At 45.3% G+C, this 27754-nt stretch overlaps 1 protein-coding gene and 1 long non-coding RNA gene across 2 annotated transcripts in view; both read right to left on the bottom strand.

Moving 5' to 3' along the window:
- Window positions 1-15900, bottom strand: part of LOC135918536 (uncharacterized) — a 114641-nt gene extending 98741 nt beyond the window's left edge. The window contains exons 1-3 of the mRNA XM_065452151.2: window positions 15897-15900; window positions 7474-7577; window positions 5296-5532 (exon numbers count right to left, since the gene is read on the bottom strand). Of these exons, the coding sequence (XP_065308223.1) occupies window positions 5296-5377 (82 nt within the window). The 5' untranslated portion in view covers window positions 5378-5532; window positions 7474-7577; window positions 15897-15900. The remainder of the gene's footprint in view (window positions 1-5295; window positions 5533-7473; window positions 7578-15896) is intronic.
- A 95-nt stretch (window positions 15901-15995) lies between these two features.
- On the bottom strand, window positions 15996-20425 carry LOC135918541 (uncharacterized). Its single transcript, XR_010569678.1, has 3 exons — window positions 20291-20425; window positions 18439-18474; window positions 15996-16022 (listed from the first exon to the last, which is right to left on the bottom strand). It is a non-coding gene; the product is annotated as an uncharacterized lncRNA (long non-coding RNA).
- Between the last annotated feature and the right edge of the window lie 7329 nt (window positions 20426-27754).

Below are 27754 nucleotides of genomic sequence, written 5' to 3' on the forward strand. Positions count from 1 at the left end.
TTCTCACAGCTTCCACGCACACACACAGCGAAGTACGATGTCCTTCGCTGTGAAGGACATCGTACCTTGGGAACGTCTCGTCGTTTTGCTTAAAAAAAAACGAATGTTGCTTCTGCGTACTCCCTTTTTTCAGAGGGCGATCATGAAGGGGGCAAAAGCGTTTGCCATCTAACCTTTGGGAAGTTCGGTGTCAATGGCGACCACCCAACACCGAGCCCAATAAGGCGACGCTACCAGGTTGAAAGAATACCTGCAGACGCCAGCCTTGCATCACCGCTATAACCTAATATTGAATACTCAAGGCTTAATAACTACGCAAGGTTAAACCTTGCCGCCTAGAAATTCGGAAGTTGGAAATGAAAAGGAGATAGGAAAGAAAAAATGGCTGTGGCTTAGGTAAGGTTAAGCCCAGGATGCGAAGCATACTAGCCTTTTTTTTAGTTGTTGAACCACTGTTTAGCCTGGTGAACTGCTGTTGCTTGGCTATATTTGGTTCGGCTAGACGAAGAAACAAATCATGCATTACTGCTTCGCCTTCAAGAGTGGAACGCGACAGCGTTCCCGTCGACCCGCCAAGGGGTGTAAGACAATGGGCTACAGGGCAGCGACTACGCGCCCCGCATTGGACGCGGTGAGCGTCGAGCAAAGCAGCGTTCGGCGCGGCAACGAAATGTGCGCCTGAGCAAGAGACGCACGCCTTAGAAACAGCTCGTTTCTAAGGCAACACCGCATTCACTAGAGGCGCTTTTGTACCGCTTTGAAGCATCGTACTCGTGGCTCAGTGGTAGCGTCTCCGTCCCACACTCCGGAGACCCTGGTTCGATTCCCACCCAGCCCGTCTTGCAAGAGTTGAGCCAAAGCCACTTCTCCTCTGTCGTGACGTCACGGTGTCACGTGGTTTCATGGCGACACCGCCGCGCCTGAGGAGCTGGGTTGAGCTCTCGTAATATGCTTCGCATAAAAACAGCGAGAGAAATTGCAGAATATTGAAGAGGAGGACAGAAAAGGGCGACTGCCGGTTTCCTCCAGGTAGGTCATCAGTCTGGAGGTGCCATCTATGTGAAGCAGAGGCTACAGAAGTGTGTTTCCTAGGCGGGGTGAATTAATAGAGCGAGCACAACGCATTGGCTCGACCCCCAGGATCCCCCTTTCCCCAGACACGGCTTAGCCGCGAACGGGTACACGCGGGAGATTGCAACCCTCACGTGCTCGGGTACGTGGTGTTGCAACACATCAAACGTCTGCTGACGCAGGTGCCCCTGCGGGCCGAAAAAATTGTGGAAGAAAGCAATAAAGTTCTCTCGCATTCCACCGCATCTACATCGACGGCCCTAGCACGCGATCTACAATTCGACATCAATCCTTTTCTTCGCATGCATAAACAGAAACGGCTTCGAAGTCTTCTACAAGGGAAGAAAATATTTTTGGCATCATGGAAGATTCGACAAACAACAATAGCAAAGCATCGCATAATAACTGAAGAATGCACTCGAGCACTCCTTCAGGACCCCTACCGAGTTCCCACACGAAGAAGTGCAGCTATACAGCAACAAATCGATGACATGTTGCGCAATGAATTGATCCTGCCGTCGAAAAGCCCCTGGGCATCTCCTATAGTCTTGGTGAAGAAAAACGACGAAACTCTTGCGCTCTTTAGTTTATTATTGTCGCCTAATGAAAGTCACGAACATGTACGTTTACCCCCTCCCGCGGAGACACGATGCGCTGCACCTAATCTGCAATGAAAATAATTTTTCTTCAGTGGATCCCCAACAACAGCTACGGAAAAATAGAAGTTAATGAGAGGGATCGAGAAAAGGCGCCATTTGTTACGCCAAATGGCCTCTTAGAAATCAAGGTCATGTCGTTAGGCCTTTGTTGGGCACCTGCCAAATTCCAGAGCGTGATGCACAAGGTGCCGACAGAACTTCAGTGGAGGACGTGTCACGTTTACATGGATTACGTCGACTTTCACGGAAACTTTAATGGTTCCCTGAGCAGACGCTCAACTCTACTAGAAGATATGTAATCATCCCGAAAACTTTAAGCCAGAAATGTTCTGCTTATAGCGTACGAAGTGCTCTAATTCCTTGGCCACGGCAGCCACAAGCCTACAGGCCGTCCTGACCTGCGAAGGACAGCTGCCAGAGGAATATTTCCGCAGCCCGGCGAGAAGAAAACCGTGCGGAAATTACTTTTCGTCGCATCGCAGAGCCACTGGCTCACCTCACAAAGTTACACCTCGAGTTTAGTGGAAAATGCCGCAAGTCGAAGAATGTCAAAACCTTGTACAATCCATGCAGTCGCCACCGGTACTTGCAGATTTCGAGGAAGACATCAATATTAAAACCTACACCAACGCAAGTAACATCTGCCTGTGGCAACATCCTAGTTCAGAGCAAAGACACGCTTCAACTGGTCATAGCACACGCTAGCCCATCACTGCCGAAAGCGAAACCTAATTATTGTACGACTAAAATAAAATTATCCACTACCGCCGTTTAGTTTATCGCTAAATCTCTCCTTTACCTATATCACAGACCCTTCAAAATCGTAAGTGACCATCAAGCATTGCGTCGGCTAGTGAAGATAAAGGACATTTCAGGAAGCTTAGCACGGTGGAGCCTCAGAGTTTAATAATTGGACATCAGCGGGGTATAGAAATCCTAACTCGAAGGTTCCGATGCCGACTACCTGTCTCGCGCCTCCATCGGCCCGACAAAGTAAGGCGACCAGGCTGAGGATGCTTTCATATGAACAATTAGTGCCGACGACTTCGCCGTGCAGCAGCGAGCGGACCCACAAATAAGAAGTTTCGCTTTGTACTTGGAAGGCAAGAACGTCTTCGTTCCAAATCTGTTTAGGCGAAGATTATATTTGTTTTCCTTTCATAAAGATGCCCGGGTAAAGAAGCACTTTTCCTAGTCCGCGCCAACTATCCTCTTGTTATGCCATCAGCACTGCGGGGAGAGGTTTTATTTTCATGTGCTTTCATAACAATCCGACCTCTCAACACCTCGGATGCTCCCGGACGCTATCGCTGATTTCGGAAATGTATTACTGGCCGCGCCTGACCACCAACGTCGCCCGTTACGTCAAGACATGCCGAGACTGTCAGCGACGCAAGACCCCACCGACAAGGCCAACAGGACTACTACAATTGATAGAGCTTCCTTCCCGACCATTTCAGCAGATCGACATAAACTTATGGATGCCCTTTCCGACGTCAGCATCCGGAAATAAATGGATCAACGTGGCTACCAACTACCTTAACCGCTTAGCAGTAACCAAGGCCCTGCACAAGGGTAGTCCGGCCAAAGTGGCAACAGTATTAGTCGAGAACATTCTGCAATGTCATGGTGCCCCACAAGTTCTCGTCAGCATAGAAGAATGGCTTTTACGGTGGAGCTTATCGAAGCTGTCCTGAAGTATACAGTCAGCCAAAACGCCGGAGTACAACCACCCACCACCCGCATACAATCGGCCTCACGGATCGCCTCAACAATACACTCACTGACATTTAGCACCGTACGTAGACGTCGAATACAAGACGTGAATGTCATTATTCCGTGCATAACCTTCCCTTACAACACAGCAGTGCAAGAAACAACGCACATGACACCGTTTAAGCTGGTTTACCGAATGAACCCGGCAACGATGCTCAACGCCATGCTACCGCACGTCATCGGTGAACAAAGCCTGCACGCCGCCTCCTACCTCGACGCACCGAAAAACAGCTTGCCCGCATGTACTTCTAAAATTAGCAAAGGGCGAACACTTCAACCTTTGACAACACTGTGGAATACCAGCCGGGTGACTATGTTTGGGCTTTCAGTCCAATACGCCGATATTTGTACCAAAGAGCATTCACCGACGTATTGGTATTCTGGATTGTGACGTGGTCCACGTGGTTCTTCTCAACCCATTCTGTGCACGCTAAAGAATTCGGTACTTTATTTTGTTGTGGCATTGCAATATTTATTTACAATCTGTGCATTTGTTATTACAATGTTCTTCTATTCGCAGCATCGGGACAATGATTTCTAAAAGGGGGTTGTTGATAGGTGTACTTGGTTCACCCTTCACCGGGGATCGCATTTAAACCGCTAACGAACTAGATTTCGCTCAGCGGAAGTCGCGCCTGCATAACTTGGAGCTCGCTCGAATGTTATCGTTGATTCCCTGTTGTCTGTGTCCTCGCCCCAACTTCTGAAATGCGATGCGCGAAGCGAATGTTGTACTTTTTCGAAGGTAGGCGATCACTTTAGATTACGGTTGAACCTTTGACGAGTAATGCATAACAACCGATGTGGTTGACCCGCAGATCAGATTTCGACTATCCAGGAGTGTGCTTGCCGCTATCAATGAGCCACTTGAACCTGTGCCAAACTGCACAGGTTCGCCCAGTCAACAGTTAGCTTAGTGATGCATTGGAGCACTGTATTTGTGCCCCTCCTTACAACGTGACAATCTCTTGCTGCGGCTACCTGCTTTTAGCGTCCAAGGAAGAACGCGTGAAACTGCGAAATCAGGCGGGGAGTGGTTGCAGTTTGAGTTTGTGCTGTCAAAGTCGCCAAATTTTACATTATTGGTATAATGGCGTAGTCAGTGCCGTTCTTATTTGAGCTATTGATGAAAAAGCTCAAAAACAAATCAAGCACTTCTTTCATTGCGGCAAACGCTATCACCAACCCTACCCGCCCCCTCTTGAACGCTGACCACCTTTGACATGAAGTTGTCTTATTCACCACAAACTGCCAAGGAGCCCTTTGACACTGCACTTTGACAACTAGGCCACAATGGCGCGTACACTTCTATCGAGCGAAGGCCAACTAACTATTTGAAATCACCGGCGGGCGCATCGCACAGCGCAGTACGGGTGCGTGAGAGAAGGTGCGAGGGCGTGTGTATCCTTTAGGCCAACGACAAGGTAATAAAGTAGGCAAGCTTATAGTGTTCGAATAACCACTTCACGAAAGCTACGCTTCACATATATTCCATGATGGGCGTTTGATATGCATTATGGTTTTCTGAAATACTAGTGCAGTATTATTCGCCGAAAAAGGGCCCCATTTATGAACAATCAAAATAAAGTAAACCTCTTAAATTGCGGCAGAAAATCGCTGCACACGCTCTCGCCATGGCGAAATGAAATCACGTGGTTCCGCTTTTGGTGCATCAACGATTTGAGCGCCGATGGTGGCCCTCAGGTGGAATAGGGTACTGCAAACAGCATATATTTCTGTGTCAACTTTTTCCAGCGACTATAGTTTGTTTAGAAGCTTTTCCACTCACCTGGAACAGGCATCGTTGAGCTCGGTGACGGCGAAGGAAAAACTGCTGGCCGGGTGCTTTGCACTGCCGGCGTGGATCGCATCCCGCTGGTTGTCGCGGATTCCTTTCTCTGAAGACGTGGGCTCGTGACGCGTTCCCTGGGATTCTCGGTAGTGCTCTTTGTGTCGCGGTCTCCATAGTCACCATCACCACCGCTTAACTCAAGGTCCTCGTCAAAGAGCGTCGTTTCCTGCACACCTTGTGTCCACATAAAAAAGTCACCGAAAGTTGTGACTAAAGTACATTCAGAAATATGACACGAACAACATTTACTCTATGCTAAAGGAACACTCTGTAGTGCTAAACAAAACTTCCTTAATCCATTGATCATGAAATCGGTACCCATATAAATTGTTTTGAACGTACGGAAGTACGCTTTTTATTGACTATGATGCAAATACACAAATAGCACTTGTTTACCGCCACTTCATAGTGTTCATGTTTAGAGTAATTCGATTCTTATTCATCACTTACACTGATCGTACTTTTAAACGCGCCCTTACGAGCAATGTCAAAATTTTAAATGCGAAATATTGTAGCTTTTCTTGCTTGTTTGACCAGTTATGATTGCAAAGTGCAAACATTATTCGTTCGCGTGGCGAAATTTCACTACTAATATCTACTGAAATACCCTTATTAGTATACTGCATATAGTCGGTACCTAGTATTTGCTTGACCGGTATTGTTTCATTCGAATCACATCAAGCATTTTTGCCAAAAATACAAGCTCCTTAAGGCACTTTGAATGCTTCCATTACGTTAGTAAATAAATTAAAATTTGAAGAACTCATCGTCAATTACGACACTGCCTAATGCGATGTTTGAGCGCAGCTCCATAGGTGCTTTGCTTTCGCGATATAGCGGCTGGCGTGGACAACCGGTCACGTGCGGCACGTTGCAAACAGAGCGAAGTGTGGCACCACTGCCTCGGTAATCTGCAGATCGCGAGAGCCAGTGCACGCGACGAGCGCGTGGGTGACGTGTCGGGGCGATTCACATCAGCCGGCGCCGAAAAACCTCCCAGACGACGCGCGCTACTCTGCCGCCATCTCGTAGCCACCGGCGCCGCACAACGCCTTTTTTTCTCATGGTTTCGCCATACCCTCCTCCACTTTCCTTCTCACGCTTCTTTCTCACCCCTTATGTTATCCCCCGTGCGCGCCGCATTCGCTCTCGCCTTTCGCTGTGCTCGTTCGCTCGGTTACGCCAGAGGAACGGGCGCCGAAGAGCTCCGCTCTAAATATGATGATTACTGTTGAGACGTGCATTGCTGACGACGAGGCACACATATTCCTGAACGGCACGTACCATTTCTCATCGATGCGTAAAACAAATATAACCATAGGAAGCTCTCCGAGCTGCCCAGGTTCACAAGCCTCCTATATAGATGGTATCTTCCGTTTCGGTCTCTTACACTGGCCGTATTCAATCCGTATTGGGAAAAGTGCCATTTTTTTGTTCGGAAGCAAGTGCAAGGTTTTATAGGTTAGTAAAGTTCTATTATTGCCTATAGAAAGGCTATCCTACAAATACTGGTGGCACACTTTTTACAGCGATGCTGCATGTAGCTAGCCGATTCATCCGCCCGTCTGTCCGCCTGTGGCCTGTACGCCGAAAACTCCTCCGGTGCAACCTCATGCGCATGCGCGTAAAACAAGAGAAAGAGAGGCGCGCTATTCGTTGCGCCAGTAGTGACGTCGTTGCTCTCCGTCGCAATTGAGCGCGCGCGCAGCAATTGCTCTCCGTCCCCAAAATGAGTAGCCGACGTGGTATACGTTCTCCTGAGGAACAGGCAGCTTTCGATCCGCAACGCCGCGAGCAGAACCGGGAATGAGCTTGTCTACGCTGTGCCGATGCGGAAGCCCGCGCACAAGAACAGGCTCGTGCAGCCGAGTGCAAGCAGCAACTGTCTACGAAGGATCCGGAAGCCTACCAAGGCTTCGCCTAATGAACCGTCTAAATTAACCCAGTCATAAACGCCGACGCCGCACGTTTCAACTTCGGAGGTTAACCATCCGTACGGAGTGCTTGGGGTGGTGATTTTCTCCCAATTCACGTAATGATGTACGAAAACCAGCCATTTTCAAACTATCTGACAATAACAAACAAACTCGTGTTCTATCTACAAAACGCACATACCTGGTGCCGTGATCGTAAAGATGAAAATCACGAAACAGAAAAAGGAGACAAGAACGAAGGTCAAGGTGATGACCGCAAACGTCCAATAGGACGAAAGATCAGTTCTGCAACGAAAATTATTTTAACATTGAATTAGAGAGATGAACCGATTCACATAGGTGAGCCAACAAACGCTAGGCATAACCTACTTTATTTAAGAAAGAATTGCATCCAGGAGTTAATGTTGATCGAGCTTCTAAGGCATAAAATAACTGACAGCTCACTGACAATAAAATATTTTGAAGCCGTCAAGCGGGTTAGTTCTTCCAATGGCTAACAATCTTGTGCTTAAGGCATTAAAGATAAACAATTGTGCACAACAACGGGCTGACACTATACTTGCGATCAGGTAAGTCGTAGTGGAAAACTTTCATTTTAATCAACACGTAAGCATTAACTATTTTACTCGAAAGTTTCGAAGCGGTAGCTCTTTAAATTATTTTAAAACTGTTCCAAGGTGGTCGGTCGCTTCTATCGTCATGTTCACTTAGTCGAAGAAGTCGTGAAACATTTTAGCACTCTTGAGAATAGGGTCTTAAAAATTTACCGTGTTTTTTTATAGATGGGACAAATTACTAGTCTTATTGCGCGAAAATTCTTACTGTTTGGCGTGGAAAAGATTAGAAAGAAGCGTGGCGACTTCAGTGTTGGCATTATGGCTTGTTTGAAATAATACAAGGGGCGGCAACTGTTATGCAAACGTTATACTTTCATTTAACATTCTCTCATTACTGAGCGAGCTAATGTGCACCAGGTCACGCCAGTGTGCCTGAGCTTTTGCGCGGCCGATGACATTTAAGTTCGGCGTTGGAAAAGCTCATTGGCCGAAAATCTTCAAGGCCGCAATCATGGCGCACCGAGATGTCGCTGCTCGCTTGAGCCCGCAGTTCAAGAGCTTAAATGCCGAAAAAAGTATATTTCTTTATACTCAAGTGCACTAATGCGTCTCCACCGTGGGTACTGCAAAATATCAGTTTCGCCATAAGGGCGAAGCAATGAAAGCGATAGCAACCTGTTAAACAAGGTACGAAGTGAAAGACTTGTAGCTGTAGCGGCAGCATGAATTGAAGAAAACGCAAGCGAAGTAAAAACACGCGGGTCTGCTACGGTTCTCGGTTTGAATCTTGCCATTGGACCTGTTGTCTAAAACGGTTCTATGCAAAGAGACATGCTGAGCGGAAAGAAACGACTTGTTTATATGCTAAAGGGAAACATCTTAGTCTCCTAGGTTCTATTTCCTTGCACTTTATCAAGACAGGGAGTGCAGTCAGCGTCTCACCACACGCACTGCAGATAGGAGATTCATTACTAAACAAGAGATTGGAATTAGTGTCATACGTGTGGCCGATTCTAAGACGGCAAAAGAATGGCCTCAGTTCATCGTCTTCTGGTAATGGGTGGCCGGATTCCTAGGTTGGACTTATGACGCGGAGTTTATTAAGACCCACTTACTTTGCGAATACCTCCTTTTTTTCCGCACGTAAAGCTTCAGATATGTGGCGGGGATAGCTATGGAAAAGGTGGCAGCTTACTTTGTTAAGATCTGGTAACTTTGTCGACAAGAACAATACCCTCGATGCGTCTATGCCAAGGCACGTAGCGTATTATGACTTGTCTTTTAGATGCGTAAACAGAGCAGATCACTGAATAGAGGCTGATCATTACATAGATTTAATGTTATTGCGGCAACATTAAAGCTTTATTAACGCCTGAAGAATCAGTAAATATTACAGCCTATTCGAGTTGCAGTCTGTTAGTGTGTTTCACTGCCGATAGTACTCCATATTCCTTTGCCGTAAAGATACTTGTTTGGGTATAAAGCGCGTCGGATTCCGAGGAGGACGGGCTGAGTGAGGCATAGGAAACTCCAGCATGTGACTTCGATCAGTTGGTGTAAAATTCAGGGCAAGTGTATTTCCACTTCAGTTCTAAAAGGTGTATCTAAATGTATGCATCTGGCCCGTGTTTTGTGATTTTATAAGCGATATCTTACATTCTTCCAGGTGTGATGCCACCACGGTAGCTGCTTCGCTGGAGTGATTAGGCGATATTGAAGTAATGCAATAGACTTTTCTTCGCTGAGCTGTCACACGTAGTGAGAAGGGCTGCTTCGCTGTAGGTCGGATATGAAATAGTTTGGTACACTTGATATCGTTTATGGTAGAATAGGCAGTGTGTTCACAGTTTGAACTTTTTTCAGGAATTACGTGAAACTGACATAAGACCTCTGAAGATGGGACGACTACACGTTTACTTCTGCATAAAGACATTCTACGGGGCTTGTGCTGAAAACTCCCTTCGCAAGGCAGATTTCTAAACGGTGAACAGAACGCAACACTTTTAAAGCACTGGCTGCAGCAGACTGAAAAACTAGGGCGTTGTAATCAAGTCTTGATCCTACACGGCACCTATAAAACTTCAAGATGCATTTCCTGCGACTGTCCCATGTTGCACGCGATAGAAGCTTTAATAAGTTAATTGTTTTCAGTCTCTTAACTTTTAAATATTGGATATGCGGAACCAATTTGAGTTTCGAGTAAAATGTGATGCCGAGACACTAATTCACTGCTCTTACAGGTGATATGCTACCAGAGATCTCAATAGCAAGGCATGGTATCATTCCTCTCTTATGCGTGAAAAGGAGGCATGTACTTTTCTCTTTGCTCAACCTAAAACCGTTTCCATCAGCCCATTCAGCCATTTTATTTAGGCCTCACTGGACATGTCGTTCGCAGATAGCAAACATGCTCAACTGAAACCACTTTGCACATCATCTACATATGCAGAGAACATTGCTTGTGGGATAGCCGCGCGTACAGTAGTCATTCTCACTATGAGCAGTCTGCAGCTAAGCACACTGCCTTGCAGGACACCAGTTTCCTGCGTAAAGGACCACAACCAGGCCTGGCACAACTTTACACGAAAGTCACGGTTAGAAAGCTAGCTTTCAATAGTGCTCAACATGTTGCCGCGGACACCCATAGTGGAAAGGTCTAGGATAATACTGAAGCGCCATGTGGTGTCATACACTTTCTCTAAGTCAAGAAATACGGAATGAAAGAACTTTGCATATGAAAGGATCCCTTGTATTTTCATCAATAGGGACAGGGCGTTCTGTAGCCTACCTACGTTCTCGGAAGCCACACTGGTAAGGATCTAGTATTTCGTTGCTTTCTAGGTCATAGACTCGGCGCCGATTTATCATCTTTTCAAAGACCTTGCAAAGGCAGCTTCACGAAGCAAGAGGTCTGTAGCTACTAGGTAAGGATGGGTTCTTGCCTTGTCTAATTAAAATTACTACAGCTTCTTTCCAAAAAAGATGAAATGTACTCCACAGACCACATCACATTAAAAAGAGAGGAGTGTTTCCTTGTGTTTTAGGTTTTAGGTGCTTGGTGATTTGATGCATGACACGGTCACCACCCGGAGTCGAGCTGTTGTAACAAGCGAGACAAGTTTTAAGTTCAGCTAAAATAAACGGGCCATTGTAATCTTCATTTAGAGAACATTTCCGATCAGACGGCTCTCGCTGTACTCATTGTTTGAACCTCAGGAATGTTTGTGTATAATGAGATGCACTGGAAATATATTCATACTCTTCGCCCAGAAAACCCGCCTCACCTTCCCGGCTATCTCATTGGGCATTTTACTAAGGGAAAGAGGCTGGTCTCGAGGCGTTTCAATTTGTTTTATTCACCCTATTGCATACTTTCGCCTCGTCCGTGTAAGAATTTATGCGAGGGATGAACCTCTGCCAACGATCTCTGTTTGCACGTTGACATCTCCTTCTGCTTCGTGATTTAACCTGTTTGAGATTAATAAGGTTTTCGGCGGTAGGAAAAGTGCGAAGGAGCCCTCCAGCGTTGTTGTGATTTTTATGTGCCTCCCCGTATTCTTTGTTCCACCCTGTGATGCGACGGTTCTTAGTCAGACTTCACGTACTCAAGTTAGTTTAATACATTTCTTAGCAGCGTCAATAACATGGAGGAAGGAAAGCGATACGATTATTAATAATTATTGCGTGATTACTTCATTGGTTTAGTTGGTTCCCTTACTAAAGCTTAAGGTACTTAATATTGAGTTGTGTTTAATAATTAGTCTAGTAATAACGCACTTGTTAGGTTCGGTAATCAGTTGCTTAGCTTTGTTAGAGACGCAGTTTTTTTTCCGCGTAATTGCATAAAGTGCTACACGAATTTGCTGTGTAGTCGATTTCTAACGATTGAGCAGTACGAGTGTCCACTTTGAATTAAGAATTAAACCGCTCTTGAGAAAGCAGTTGGACTAGGAAATTAAAAAAATGTAATTGTTTCAAAATCATCATCATCATCATGATCATCATCAGCCTGGTTACGCCCACTGGAGGGCAAAGGCCTCTCCCTTATTTCTCCAACAACCCCGGTCATGTACTAATTGTGGCCATGCCGTCCCTGCAAATTTCTTAATCTCATCCGCCCACCTAACTTTCTGCCGTCCCCTGCTACGCTTCCCTTCCCTTGGAATCCAGTCCGTAACCCTTAATGACCATCGGTTATCTTCCCTCCTCATTACATGTCCTGCCCATGCCCATTTCTTTTTCTTGATTTCAACTAAGATGTCATGAACTCGCGTTTGTTCCCTCACCCAATCTGCTCTTTTCTTATCCCTTAACGTTACACCTATCATTCTTCTTTCCATAGCTCGTTGCGTCGTCCTCAATTTGAGTAGAACCCTTTTCGTAAGCCTCCATGTTTCTGCCCCGTAGGTGAGTACTGGTAAGACACAGCTATTATACACTTTTCTCTTGAGGGATAATGGCAACCTGCTGTTCATGATCTGAGAATGCCTGCCAAACGCACCCCAGCCTATTCTTATTCTTCTGATTATTTCTGTCTCATGATCCGGATCCGCAGTCACTACCTGCCCTAAGTAGATGTATTCCCTTACGACTTCCAGTGCCTGGCTGCCTATTGTACACTGCTGTTCTCTTCCGAGACTGTTAGACATTACTGTAGTTTTCTGCAGATTAATTTTTAGACCCACTCTTCTGCTTTGCCTCTCCAGGTCTGTGAGCATGCATTGCAGTTGGTCCCCTGAGTTACTAAGCAAGGCAATATCATCAGCGAATCGCAAGTTACTAAGGTATTCTCCATTAACTTTTATCCCCATTTCTTCCCAATCCAGGTCTCTGAATACCTCCTGTAAACACGCTGTGAATAGCATTGGAGAGATCGTATCTCCCTGCCTGACGCCTTTCTTTATTGGGATTTTGTTGCTTGCTTTATGGAGGACTACGGTGGCTGTGGAGCCGCTATAGATATTTTTCAGTATTTTTACATATGGCTCGTCTACACCCTGATTCCGTAATGCCTCCATGACTGCTGAGGTTTCGACAGAATCAAATGCTTTCTCGTAATCAATGAAAGCTATATATAAGGGTTGGTTATATTCCGCACATTTCTCTATCACCTGATTGATAGTGTGAATATGATCTATTGTTGAGTAGCCTTTACGGAATCCTGCCTGGTCCTTTGCTTGACAGAAGTCTAAGGTGTTCCTGATTCTATTTGCGATTACCTTAGTAAATAGTTTGTAGGCAACGGACAGTAAGCTGATCGGTCTATAATTTTTCAAGCCTTTGGCGTCCCCTTTCTTATGGATTAGGATTATGTTAGCGTTTTTCCAAGATTCCGGTACGCTCGACGTTATGAGGCATTGCGTATACAGGGTGGCCAGTTTCTCTAGAACAATCTGCCCACCATCCTTCAATAAATCTGCTGTTACCTGATCCTCCCCAGCTGCCTTCCCCCTGTGCATATCCCCCAAGGCTTTCTTTACTTCTTCCGGCGTTACCTGTGGGATTTCGAATTCCTCTAGACTATTTTCTCTTCCATTATCTTCGTGGGTGGCACTGGTACTGTATAAATCTCTATAGAACTCCTCAGCCACTTGTACTATCTCATCCATATTAGTAATGATATTGCCGGCTTTGTCTCTTAACGCATACATCTGATTCTTGTTTCTTCTTCACTGTTTTTAGGCTTCCTCCGTTCCTGAGAGCATGTTCGATTCTATCCATATTATACTTCCTTATGTCAGCTGTCTTACGCTTGTCGATTAACTTCGAAAGTTCCACCAGTTCTATTCTAGCTGTAGGGTTAGAGGCTTTCATACATTGGCGTTTCTTGATCAGATCTTTCGTCTCCTGCGATCGTTTACTGGTATCCTGCCTAACGGAGTTACCACCGACTTCCATTGCACACTCCTTAATGATGTCCACAAGATTGTCGTTCATTGCTTCAACACTAAGGTCCTCTTCCTGAGTTAAAGCCGAATACCTGTTCTGAAGCTTGATCTGGAATTCCTCTATTTTCCCTTTTACCGCTAACTCATTGATCGGCTTCTTATGTACCAGTTTCTTCCGTTCCCTTCTCAGGTCTAGGCTAATTCGAGTTCTTGCCATCCTGTGGTCACTGCAGCGCACCTTGCCGAGCACGTCCACATCTTGTATGATGCCAGGGTTAGCGCAGAGTATGAAGTCTATTTCATTTCTAGTCTCGCCGTTCGGGCCCCTCCACGTCCACTTTCGGCTATCCCGCTTGCGGAAGAAGGTATTCATTATCCTCATATTATTCTGTTCCGCAAACTCTACTAATAACTCCCCCCTGATATTCCTAGTGCCTATGCCATATTCCCCCACTGCCTTGTCTCCAGCCTGCTTTTTGCCTACCTTCGCATTAAAGTCACCCATTAGTATAGTGTATTTAGTTTTCACTCTACCCATCGCTGATTCCACGTCTTCATAGAAGCTTTCGACTTCCTGGTCATGACTGGATGTAGGGGCGTAGACCTGTACAATCTTCATTTTGTAGCTCCTAATAAGTTTCACAATAAGACCTGCCACCCTCTCGGTAATGCTATAGAATTCCTGTATGTTACCAGCTATATTCTTATTATTCAGGAATCCGACGCCTAGTTCCCTTCTCTCTGCTAAGCCCCGGCAGCACAGGACGTGCCCGCTTTTTAGCACTGTATATGCTTCTTTTGGCCTCCTAACTTCACTGAGCCCTATTATATCCCATTTACTGCCCTCTAATTCCTCCAATAGCACTGCTAGACTCGCCTCACTAGATGACGTTCTAACGTTAAACGTTGCCAGGTTCATTCAAAATAGTTCGCATTTAAGTTTCTGAACACTGCACAGAAACAGGACGGCCATTTGCACGTTGCTTGCACAATATTCACACGCCTGTATAGACAGTGTACCCTCGCGCAATAGCAAGCGTATGCAGGGGACGCCTGTTGCGTCGTCCGTTCGGCGTCAGCTGCTGTACGCGCTGTACTTGAGCCGTGGTGCGTCTACAGCGGGCGCCGCACTTGAGCCGTGGTGCGTCTACAGCGGGCGTCACGCGGAAGTTTTGCGAACAAATAGAAAGTAGTGAAGGACCCGTTTTATCTTTCCAGGGTACAAAGCAGGTGCATGTAGCGACTGGTGGCGCAATGACCGACGCTAAAGCAAATCATCCGCAGTAATATTCGTTTACGCTACTTTCTGAAAAAATTTTTTCCTTACGTTTGCTTTAGTTTCAAATTGCGTAGCAAATAGCGAGAATTGCCCTCGAGGTTCGTTTTGCTTATTAGCTTGGGGTGCATATAGGGACGGCGGGGGGGGGGGGGGTGTCATAAAATTTTGAGTCTGGGCACCAATTGAGGCGCAGGATATACTAGGCTAGGCGCACTGTGGTGTTTTCTGCAATCTGTTCGATAAAATGCTACCTTGCCGTACAATTTGTGCAAAATCCAAGCACAAGTAACGGCAAGCTTCTGTATATTGTTCTTTCAGAGGCAAACGCGGGTCACTGTGCTGCAACCCTTGGCGAGCTTCCAAATTGTATAACGAAAAGCAAAGCGTCAAGATCGCATGCACCGCAAGGATCAGAGAACGGATGCTGCACACATAATGTGGAAAGCCAGTCATGACAAAGAAGTGCCACATCTGTTTCATAGTGACGCCAAAACGCACCGACGTCGCCCGCAGGTAGTTGCATGAAAGGGAAAGCAGAGGCCCTTGTGCAACAAGGCTCGGTCTGTGAATGGTTTAAGCCGACGCGTCCAGCCAAGGCTGGTTCATCACGCAAGAGAAGGGGAGCGCATGCAGTGCAGAAGTGGAGCGCTCCTAAAGAGTACTGATTTTTGCTGTCAGAAAAGTAGAATACATACACATGGATTCAGTAAATTCGTAGAATTATATTCTGAACGGAAACGCTTTCATCCAGCAGAATAAAAACAGATGCCTATCAAGGGATAACATATTGAACACCGGAAAAAATGCGTGCGCAAACATGCCACAAAATAAACCCAGGGGCAAAAAAATGCTTTAATATGATTTAGAGACTAATACTTACTCGCTCTCCGCTGCAAATACGTAAGTTCAGTCTTGCTGATACAGCCTTGAAAACTTACTGAAAAAGCAGCTTGAATTAAGGCTGCACGAAATTACTTACTTGTTGCGGATGATAATTCTGACTTCGCTGAAACGAATCAGATTTACACATATCAAGTTTTTGTATCTGGGATGTGAATGAACTGTTTGGAAATAGGAAAGCAATTTTTATACTGGCCGTTGATATAAAGCATAAAAGTAGGTGATTTGAAGCCGTTTTTTGTGTATATAAATGGCTTCTGGTGTCAGTAACCGACAAAGAAATAGTATCGGCATCGCAATAAGACACGACAATCAAAAGATAAATAGCGCATTTTTAAAGGAAGATCTGAGTCAGTGGTGTCTTGGTATTTACATGTGAACATGCATTAGAGAAATTAGCGGAGGGTCGCATTGTCAGGCACTTATTTTTGACAGGTTTCATGAACGTTCATGATTTCTGGGCGCTTTTGTTACCTCTATTCGTCGAACATTTAAATTAAAGCTTTATCCAGGTACCTGGAGATCTTATTCCCAAATATCCCAAATTTTCGACAGATCTACACAAATGGATTGTTTTCATAAACAGTGAAATTCTAATGGGCAATTACGTTTTCCAGAGAGATTCAATTTTTCACTTCTTATTCTCATTCAGTTACAGGCAACACCGATCGAATACCCGTCGGCAGAGGACACCAGGTGTCTCACGCGACATCATGTAGTGCCTTCCTGTGAGCGACGCTAGGAGTAATTTACTTCACAGCAGAAATATGTCATAGTCGCCTACAGAAAGCTTCTAAATACTCGCCAAAGTTCTTCGCCCCTCACCAAGACATGGCTTTCTTGGTGCATGCATAGAAAATCAGTAACTAAAAGCAATGACAGAGCAACAATAGAACATTGTAAAAATAAACTAACAAACACAGGACAGCACCAAAGGAAATGCGCAATATTTAGAACAAATTCAATCCATGGCTGCAGGTCAGTGGCCATGGTATCCTGCTGCAAAGAAATACACGCGGCGCTTATTCGCAGCCACGCCTGCCGCATTTAGAGGGAGGCTCGATGAAAAAGATGGTGTTACATTTATCCTTTGGAGGGGATTGGCAACGTTTAAGCGGTTAGCAATATTTTGGATGATGGGTTCGTATTAATGGTACATTTATGTGCAATAAACGTTACGATGTTTATGATGATGATCAGTTTATCACCATACCACACTCCAATGCCAACCGCGAATCAAGGTATTTTACAGGCATATTAGCACACGGAAGAGACGGCGATCTCGCAGGCAATCACAATGTATCGACACATCATATCTAGTGATCGCTGCATCCCAGTTGAAACTCCGTAGCAACCCTCCACTATCCCTAATGACCTGGCTGCAACTTCACTGCCATGGTTATCGATCAAACGGCCATGCTCGACGCGCAGGCGTCTGTTGCTTATTGTGCGCTAAAGTCTTAATATATTTAAGAATGCATACACTTCGCGTCACGTGGCCACATTCATTATGGAGGACCCCCCAGGCCAAGAAAGGCCACATACCAATACCACATACAGTGTGCCGAAGCAAGATACCCCGGCACATACCCAAAGGCACATACCCATTGCCCCAAGTTTTCTACTGGGCCAGACGGCAGCCAAGCAGCACGTTGCTTATTCGGCAACATACCCAGTGGCTCAAGCTGTCTGCTCGGCATGAAAGTAGCCGGCACGTACATAGTGGCCCAAGCTAGAAGATTTGGATCACGAGGTAGTCTTAAAGGATGACTAAAGAAGCTTTAACTGGACACGGACAGAAAAATAGCAGTAATGAAATTGTCTTCTTATGTGTGTGCATGTGCCTTTTTTCCCTGTGTCCATTTCACACTTGTTTAGTGATCTTGAATAAATGAACTGTAAAGACAGTAGGAAATCATATTGATAAAGTATTTCTTTTTCGAAACTCTTCTTTTTTACTTTAACAATAATAGCCTGACTCGAACAAAATAAAACCAGCCGGTGGCATTTCGTATTTGCATTTTCGTGCCAAAACCCCCAGGCGCCACGTGCCTGTAACACTGCTATGAATTGCTGTATTGTATATGCGCCGTTAAGGCACAGTGAGAATTTGCAAAACATGCTAAGTGCAGCCTTTCGCTTCTTTAGAATGCAATGTAGTTCATCATTAACAAGAAAAATAATGCCCAAGCGTGATTGGATGTGGTCAAAGTCTGTTACGCTACGGCAGGATGCTGCGGTATGTTTAAGGCGCCGTCGCCAACCATCATAGGTTTGGGGCTGTTTTTCAGCCAGGGTAACAAATGATCCTTTTTCTCTCCGTTTTTGTAACAAATAAGGATAACTTAGTAACAAATCTCAAAACTTTGGCTAGTACTTAGTGTATAATGCAAAACCTCCGCACTGCCAAATCTTTCCGTATCCGTACACTACAACGCTTGCCGTTGCCCCTTTTTGTTGCTGGAACGTTAAACTACACGAAATCACTCAAAGGATTAGTGGAAAAAATAAATAAATCTTACCCGTATAGGCTTCGAAAGCAGACATGGTGCTTCGTTCTGCGTATTGAAAAATAGGAACATGCGTTTGGAAGTGAAAGCCTTACCCAAAAAAAAACCCGCTGGCCCTGCAACCCTCATATCAATTAATCTCGTAGATGAACTATCCGCAGCCGTTCAAATTGGAACGGCCTAGTGCGTATTGTTGTGTAACCTAGAGAATAGCAAGGAGCATAAAGCTGTATCGCAGTCTCTGATGGGTCGCAAACAGTGCTCCTGACGTATCAGAGTTGGCCGTGCGTGTTTGCGCTCTCTGGTTTTCGCTAGGCTGCACAAGATACAACCGCTACGGTATCCACGATAAAATTACTGCAGATGATAGATACGACGATCCATTACAAAACGCGTACCTTCGTATATATCCTACGGAATTGATGATTGTGAGAGTTAGGTTGCATATACTCGGTTACTATAAGGTGCCAGTGAATTTCACGCCACTTAACAAAGAAAGCAAAACAAACGGTCATGTACAACAAACTCTCGTGCCTAAGGCCTCAACCAAACGTACACGCTGGCACGCGGCCGCAGGCGCCGCACCGCGTCAGAGGGCCTACGGCGTCAGGCGCGGAGGCTGCATCGCATGTCGACACACGGCGGCGTGGAGACCTTTCACTGGTGCAAGTAAATGATCTTTTTCCGGCACAAAGCATCATCACATGTCGTCACCTTGTCATATATTTTTATATCCCCCCCTCGTCACATCTCCGTGTACATAAGCCTGTTCTTTAACTGTATTAAACAGTTGGTAGTTTGCAACAAGCATGTCCACGTCTTATTTCTTATGTTCGTCAGTGTAAGCGCAATATAATTATGAAATTTTCACTGCTAGATTTCTTTGCGCCCGCGCCGGAAGCTGCCGCTCGAGTCACCCACCTGAAGAGCCTCACGTGACCACAGCGAACTAACGTGACTTCTGGAACGAGTTTTCGCGCATCCTGCAGGCAAGCCCGGGCAAGCTGCGTGCGTTTTGATCGGAGTTCGGCACAAGTTTAGGTATTTTATGATGGCAGCCACTGAAGTTTTCAGCCGTGACGGGTGCATCAATAATGATATGTCCATCGCCGAACTTCGGGACATTACACAGCGTGCAGCACGTGTAAGGCACAAAGCACGCGAGTGATGCTATGCCGATGCTCCTGCAGGTTTCACGGAGTTCAAAATACTCGGTATTCAGTCGCAGTTGAGCTGACTTGACTGCTAGGAGTCCTGCAATATCTTCATTTTTAAATATAAAAACAAATTTTAGGATAAAACCTATTGTGTTTTATTGCAATCTTTAGCACATTTCTTAACGTGACCGTTATGCGAAGGCTGGGCTGCCTTGAACACAGTTACCTAGGAACACTGCGCTGCCGCGACGAAACGCGCAGCGACACACGGCAACGCGTCTATCGTTTGGGTGCGCGCCCACTTTCTCGGCCAGGCGCGACGCGACGTCGAGTGAGCGCGGCGCGTGCAGACGCATTCCAACGCGTACGTCTGGTTGGGGCTTAAAGGAAACATTGTGCAGCCGTTCAAAGATTATCACAGCGCTTTCGCGACGCCACCTCAACGCTAGATGAGTGTGTGCCAGCCTATCTGTTCGATGCCACCATGATCATATTTCCAAACCACAGCCCCACAATTGTGGCGATGACTTGCAAGAATTAATTAAATGATTCTTACTGGACATACGATACATGCCATGCGGTGATGAACATTGAATGGTAGAATAGATAGCGTTGGCGGTTTTTGGTTTGGTATATTCTAAACAAATCGGATAACAGGCAGAAGCGAGTGCCTTCAAAATCAAAGTCAAGCTTAATAATGACCTTACCCATAATTGTCACTAGGCTGCTCGGTCGAGTTGTCACTCAGGCAAAAGACGTGCAGGGCGTCGGTCTTCGAGAGGAGCAGCGAGGCCCGTTGCAGCGGAGAAGGTAGCTGGCTGTGTCGAGAGCGGCGCGCGAACACATGCCAGTGGCCACAATGGCAATGAAGATTATCTGTTGCGCCGAGGAAAAGAAGAAGTGAGGTGACCTATCGACACGACGCATTGAGAATTTCAACGACGAATTCGGGTTTATGTTACCACGGTCCGATAAATTTCATTTGTAGCTTCTGGGAAATCTAATCTCTTGTCGTCTCCTGCATTTATCCATGCATGTTCTCTCTGAAACAATAACTGATGTTACTGAACGTGAATTGAGGACGAGTTGAACGATAGAGAAGAAGGAAAATGTTATTTTTCTCCTTTCTCTATATCTTGGAATCATCTATTCATCTCTCTGCCAATCCTCCATTATCAATAGGCAGAAGCGACAAAATTTTCTTTGAACCAATCTTGAATACGTTTCTGCGATTTGGTGTTCACATCAAACATATCTAATCAATGTAATAGAATCGGTCCAGAACCGTGCTGCTCAATTCATATCTTGAATATATGGCTATAAAACTAGTATCAGTGTTATTAAGTCATCGCTCAATTTACCCACATTAGTCTATTGACGCAAGATATGACGTCTGTGCTTATTCCGAGGACGCCACTCCGAAGCTGCATTCACCCAATAAAAATGTTTATTCTCTCTCTCTCTATGCTTACTCCACAGGTCGCACTACGATTTTCAACATCCGTGCGAATCACTTCTTCTACCACCAACACGTTGGTCACGACGCCTGTTCAATTCCTTCAATTTACAGCGCCTGTATGGATCAACGTCTGCCTTCAGTAAATCATTTTTGCCCACAGCAATCCATGAATGGAATGAACTCCCAGATGCAATTGCTATGGAGCATGATCCTGAAGAATTTAAAGAGCGGTTGCTTTCGCAATTTGGCAATTAGAATTGTGCGATTTCTTTTTTGCATTCCAAGTGTTGCATTTGAAGTCGCCTGTACTCCTATTTTATTTCGCTGCATTACTTAACCTGCGTTATTTCAATTCATTCTTGTAACATCTTTGAATTGTGTATGCCTATGATGACTGCCCCCCCCCCCTATGTACTACCCTGTAAAGGGTACTTAAGGGTCCAATAAATGAAGATGATGATGATGCGATGTTCGATAGGCAACGACCACATTAAATATTAGGGGGAGGTCATTCAAAGCATATGCCGGCTGGATACCTTTGGCTGGAGAAACACGCTAATCATCATCAGCCTATTTTAGAACGCCGCTGAAAACGCAATAGCCGCTGATGCTTAACTGTCTGAAGAGAAGGCTGGCGTAGGCATTTTCTCTCCTTCTCTTTGTTGGTCCTTTCCTATTCGGCTTCCAGATTGCATGGCTATTTTTATAGCAGAATTATTGGCTGTTGTACCGCTGCATAAACTTCCTTATAATCAATGGTCAGCTGTCGTAGTTACAGATTCTCTATCGCCATCTGTGTCGCTTTCCACGGCAACGAATAAAGCTCTCTTAAGTATGTTGCTAATTTTAGTCCCTACAACTTTACAAAAGATTTATTTGCTGTCAATTCCTGGCCACCGTGGTTTATACTTAAACGATATGGCAGACTTATTAGCCAGAATGTCTTAATGTGGACCTTTGATTCCTATTTTGCCGGATACAGTTCGAGTCACTGCATCTAGGTACAGGAAATTTTGTTTGCGAAATGATTGTAGCAAATTATCACTGACACCGTCTCCAAACTTTCAGCATCCCGATTTTTGCTGGAATAAACAGTGGTGTCCTTCTCAACAGTTGGAACTTAGATACACCAGATTAAGTGTCGCATCCCACCATTGAATTTTTTTTTACATAGAGCTGCTCTGACAATGTCCCCTCTATGCTAAAATTGTAAGGAAATTGAATCAATGTACCAGTGCTTTTTATCAAGCAGACTATATTCACACCGTAGAAAGATATCAGTCGAAGATCGATCAGGGTTAACTATGTCACTATTATCATCCTTGGGGGCCTCGACACTAGGCCATATCCGCAGATACGTTTGTTCCGCAATATCTGATTATTTAACTAAAACAAAACGATGACCTTGATAATTATTGTACCTTTGTTCTACATATCAGATCTGCATTCATTTCACCGAAGTTCGTTTCTCCAAATTCTTCATTAACACTAATTCTCTCCTTGAATATAGCCTCTTTTAATATTCACGTTTCAGTTCGTGTAACTGCTCGCTCACTTACTAATCTAGTTATTGGACAATCTCCTTTTGATTTTGATTGTATATCTTTTACTTTGCGGTTATCGTTTGCAAATAAGAATTTCCTTTAGCTACCTCCTGCCACCCGATTCTTCGTCTATTGCCTTTAGTGGGCACGAGCCATGACAGAGGTTCATCATCATCCTTAACGCCAACTCCTGCGGCGAGCGTTGGCGTCCCTCGGCGTCGGCGGCGTAACAGGTGTAAGCTAGTGAACTAGCGCCGCGAAGAATAGTAATTAGGAGAACAAAAAAAATATATTTTTTGTTTTTGTGCAATTTAAAATCTATATTCTTTCCTTAACATGGCCCAGTGTTCCATTTGCGCGCACGCGAAATATTTACCTCAATATCAACATTTTTCGAAACCTAGGCAGCATTCAGCTACGCCCCCTTTGACACATGCTCGGGATCTGTGCCTCTCCTAAAGTGAAAAAAATTTTTTTTCACCGCCTATTTTTTGTCACGTTTAGAGGAATGGCTGTCACTCATCTGGCAACAGTGAAAACCTACCTAGCATATTTCACTTAGCCAAACGAATCCTAAGACACAGCTGGATTACTCGCAACGCGCGGCGTTCTGCTCCTGCTTTGGCGTGTTTACGCGGACAATCGAATTTATTTATAATTTGGTGCTGGTTATTTAGCGGCAATGCAATGAAGAAGTCAAAGAAGTGCTTTAAAAAACGTCTCTTCCCCGGAAACTGGCATAGGTCGATCTCCAATGACGCCAATTCTCCGCAACACAATCCAGGGGCCGAATCTTATCACGGTTCGGAATACGAACCGTTCGCTTCACCGCTTACGTCACTAAATGGGCGACGCCCAAGGCGGAGGTGGAAGATGGGTAGGACACGACCAATAGACGGGAAGGTGCCACCTCTGAAGTGTGCGTCATCACATGACGAACTAACCGAGCAACTGCAGAATATTTCTGCTTGCTCAATAAATGTGAGCTATTATTTAAATATTGTGTTAAAAGCTTTCAGGTATCATCGCGCGTTGACACATTTTTATTGTACATTTGGAAATGTAATATTACCGTTTGTTTAACTGTTCGTCGCCAGGTGGCAATCCACGCGCTAAATATCGTAATGACTCGATTCAAAAGAAATAGCCACACCATTTTTTTTTATTTGGGGTTTTACGTGCCAAAACCACTTTCTGATTATGAGGCACGCCGTAGTGGAGGACTCCGGAAATTTTGACCACCTGGGGTTCTTTAACGTGCACCTAAATCTAAGCACACGGGTGTTTTCGCATTTCGCCCCCATCGAAATGCCGCCGCCGTGGCCGGGATTCGATCCCACGACCTCGTGCTCAGCAGCCCAACACCATAGCCACTGAGCAACCACGGCGGGTGAAGCCACACCATCATCACTATCAGTCGCGCCAATTTTGAATATTTGTTGGTACGGCGATTACGTTAAAGTTCGAAGATGTCTTCGCACCGAGACGTCGTCCTCGGGCCACTCGTCTCTCACCGATAAAGGGAGCTGCTCGTCTCCTTCATGGAGGCGCACCCCTACTTGGCGAAGGCGTCGTGCGTGCTGGGGCCTACACTTACCGTGACGCGGAGAAGCGAGCTGTGGAACGAGCTGGCGGCCTTGCTCACCATGGAAGGCCCCGCTGTTAAAACAGCAGCCCAGTGGCGGCAGTACTGGAAGAAAGAGACCTACAGTTGCCGTCATGACGCCGCTGTCTTATCAGGCGAGCAACAGTAAGTACTGGAGTTCCGCTCATTGAGATGAAACACTGATATGTACTTCATGTACGCGCTCATAGCAGGGGAACTGGTGGAGGGCGCCTGCAAGGGCTTCGCGGCTGCATTCAAGCATTGGTGGGACGCAGTAGCGTGACCGGCGTGTGTGCGCCATTTTTTGTTCCACCAGAGCAGGTGAGAATCAAAATCACAGCCTACGTATTGCAATCGAACAGGCAGATTCGTGTTAAGCTAGGCGCCCATTGTCTTTGCGCGATTTGTAGCTATACCTTCCGCCTGCACCTATTCAACAAAATGAGCCACCGCGCCCGTTTGTGCGACATAACAGTCGCTATTTTGGGGATAGCATGTATTTGGGGATAGCATGTATGTAAGGGAATACATCTACTTAGGGCAGGTAGTGACGGCGGATCCGGATCACGAGACGGAAATAATCAGAAGAATAAGAATGGGCTGGGGTGCGTTTGGCAGGCATTCCCAAATCATGAACAGCAGGTTGCCATTATCCCTCAAGAGAAAAGTATATAATAGCTGTGTCTTACCAGTACTCACCTACGGGGCAGAAACCTGGAGGCTTACGAAAAGGGTTCTACTCAAATTGAGGACGACACAACGAGCTATGGAAAGAAGAATGATATGTGTAACGTTAAGGGATAAGAAAAGAGCAGATTGGGTGAGGGAACAAACGCGAGTTAATGACATCTTAGTTGAAATCAAGAAAAAGAAATGGGCATGGGCAGGACATGTAATGAGGAGGGAAGATAACCGATGGTCATTAAGGGTTACGGACTGGATCCCAAGGGAAGGGAAGCGTAGCAGGGGGCGGCAGAAAGTTAGGTGGGCGGATGAGATTAAGAAGTTTGCAGGCACGGCATGGCCACAATTAGTACATGACCGGGGTTGTTGGAGAAGCATGGGAGAGGCCTTTGCCCTGCAGTGGGCGCAACCAGGCTGATGATGATGATGATGATGTATTTTGAAACTTCTTTAACGCAGGCGCCGCATTCTACTGTCGGTGTGCCCCGCGTAGCTCGCATGACCGTCGGCACCAGACCTGGAACGAGTGGTGTCGCACGTAAGCAACATTTGCTCATTCTGGCAACCCCATTTGTTCATTCGCATTGCGCACTATATATATGTTATCTCTTCCCTGTAGGATGTACCTTTATGTTAAATGAAGCTGCGTTGTACATACAGTAATCATTTCTACAAACACATCTCAGGTGGTGAGCCGTAACAGCAGCAGCAGTAGCAGCATCGGGAGCCGCACCAGCGCCAGGAGCCGCAGCAACTTCAGCCGCCTCAGGAGCCAGCACAACCTGCAGCCAGGCTGCTGGACCATGAATATTGTGCGGAGCCGCCGACTAGGCCAGGTAACACTGAAGAGGGTTTTGTCGAGTATACTTACTGAATTGGAGCACTGAGTGACTTTCAGTGGTAAAATGGAGTACTGTGTTATTATCACAGTTATTACTAGTCATTGCTCACGAAATGCAATTATTATTTTGCTCATGAATTTCGCACCTTTGCGCGTGAAGGTGAACTGCACAGTATGATGTTGCATAGTGGTACTTCTGTGGAATGCGCCTTGTGTGATCCTTAGTATCGTGCCACTTTTATTTTTCTTAGCTAGTAGGTACAGCCACTATCACCCTGCCACTATGCAGAAAAACTGGGTGTGAAAGAAAACGACAGGAAAACCTTTTTGCCTGGCGGATTATCCCTTTATTAGTACTAAAATGCGGTTAATAACTTTTCCTTCAACAGACATATCTGTTAAAATAAAAGGCAGTCGTACAATGTTTCGTGAAGTACACACTGCTATGCAAAGTAAGGATGGAAGAAGCATACTTGAAGAAAATATTGCACACAAACCTTGAATGTGTGCTATTTCTATGTATCAGTAGCTGTTTATAGTTGCTTAACAGTTGCTATTTTGTTCTAATGTGTGCTCATGCATTTATAAAAGAGTCCTGGATGCACGTCATACATGGAGTTATCATCCATGCTGTTTTGACCAAAAAGCTTGTTTTAAAAAAATGTGCAGTAAAGCAGTGTCCCTTCTCCCTTTTTTAGTGCCTTCTGTCTACATTGTACACACCTAAGATATCTTGCATATTGATCTAAAGCCCTACATGGAGTGTTGATCAGTAGAACAGTAAAGCATCATGAACGGCATCATAAGTCTGGCATCAGCAGTCTGGCATTAGCATCTGGCATTAGCAAGCTCATAAGAAAAATCTGTTCAGCTTAAGCCAGACTACTCACAGGTGTGTAGGTGAGGTATGTGTTCAGGAGCAGGAATTATGACAAATCAAAAAGGACAAAATGGTGGTAGTTATCTGCTTCTACACTGCAGTGTTTCCTGCGTTAATAAATACATAAAATTTTCCTCTTTTACAATGATTTGTCTTGAGACGTTTTCTGATGAACACATTGTTTGGTTTATAGTAGTGCAATGAATATCCATCCACAATGCCCTATGCTGCCAGGTTTTTCCTAATTGTGCTTGCTGTAAGTCAGTGTATTTGCTTAAAGGTTTGTAGAGTGTTCTAGAAAGTACCATTTCCATGTTCACAGCACCTACACGCCAGGCGCGTCGTCCTAATCGCGGACCTCGTGTAATTGTCGAGGAGGTGATGAGTGAGGTCGTAGACAACTAAGTGCAGTCGGTGAGGCTGCATGAGGAGAATAACCAGGTATGTCTATTGTGCGCTGTCACATAGATATCTGCAAGTAATGACATGTTGGCATCGATGTACGGTTCTAAAATTTTGTGCGCACTATGTCATCTTACTTTGTGCGCTGGTAAACGATCCATGGAAATTAAAACTGCACAACTTCTCGTGGTTTATTACCACCACCTGTGTCAAGTATCACTGCAGTTATTGTGTTAACTGTTTGCTCCCAAACAAAATTATGCATTTCTATGTCAACGCTGTGCCTGTCGCAGTTGTACATGTAGGACCACTTAAGAAATTTTGGAAAGGCTGCAATGAGCTGGTATCAGCGGCAAGCTGTCTCTGGAAATGTCAGATGCAAGAGTGTAAAATACTTTCAATGTAGTATAATATCTTTTCAAGCTACATTTCATGAATTTTGTTTCACAAAAATGGATTCTAGGAGCAAGAAAACATTTTATTTTTCAGCTCGTCGGCATCAAGTGCAGCTATGCCTTAGACAGTGCCTTTTAAGTACTCTTAATATAGGAGGGGAAGCGATTCTCTCTTGCCCATGAATTGCGACACTACTTTGGCAGTGTGTTCACTGCCGTTACGAAATGAGTGCAATATTTTCGTCGAAGTCAAGACAATGAAAACCTTGTTGGTGGCAAGCTCCAGGAAATAGAATTACTCATAGGAATGTTTAAGCCTCATTTCTGTGCAGCGCTTAGCAGGTGTAGGTTTCACATTAG

Source organism: Dermacentor albipictus, unplaced genomic scaffold, assembly GCF_038994185.2.
Source record: "Dermacentor albipictus isolate Rhodes 1998 colony unplaced genomic scaffold, USDA_Dalb.pri_finalv2 scaffold_15, whole genome shotgun sequence".
Taxonomy (NCBI): domain Eukaryota; kingdom Metazoa; phylum Arthropoda; class Arachnida; order Ixodida; family Ixodidae; genus Dermacentor; species Dermacentor albipictus.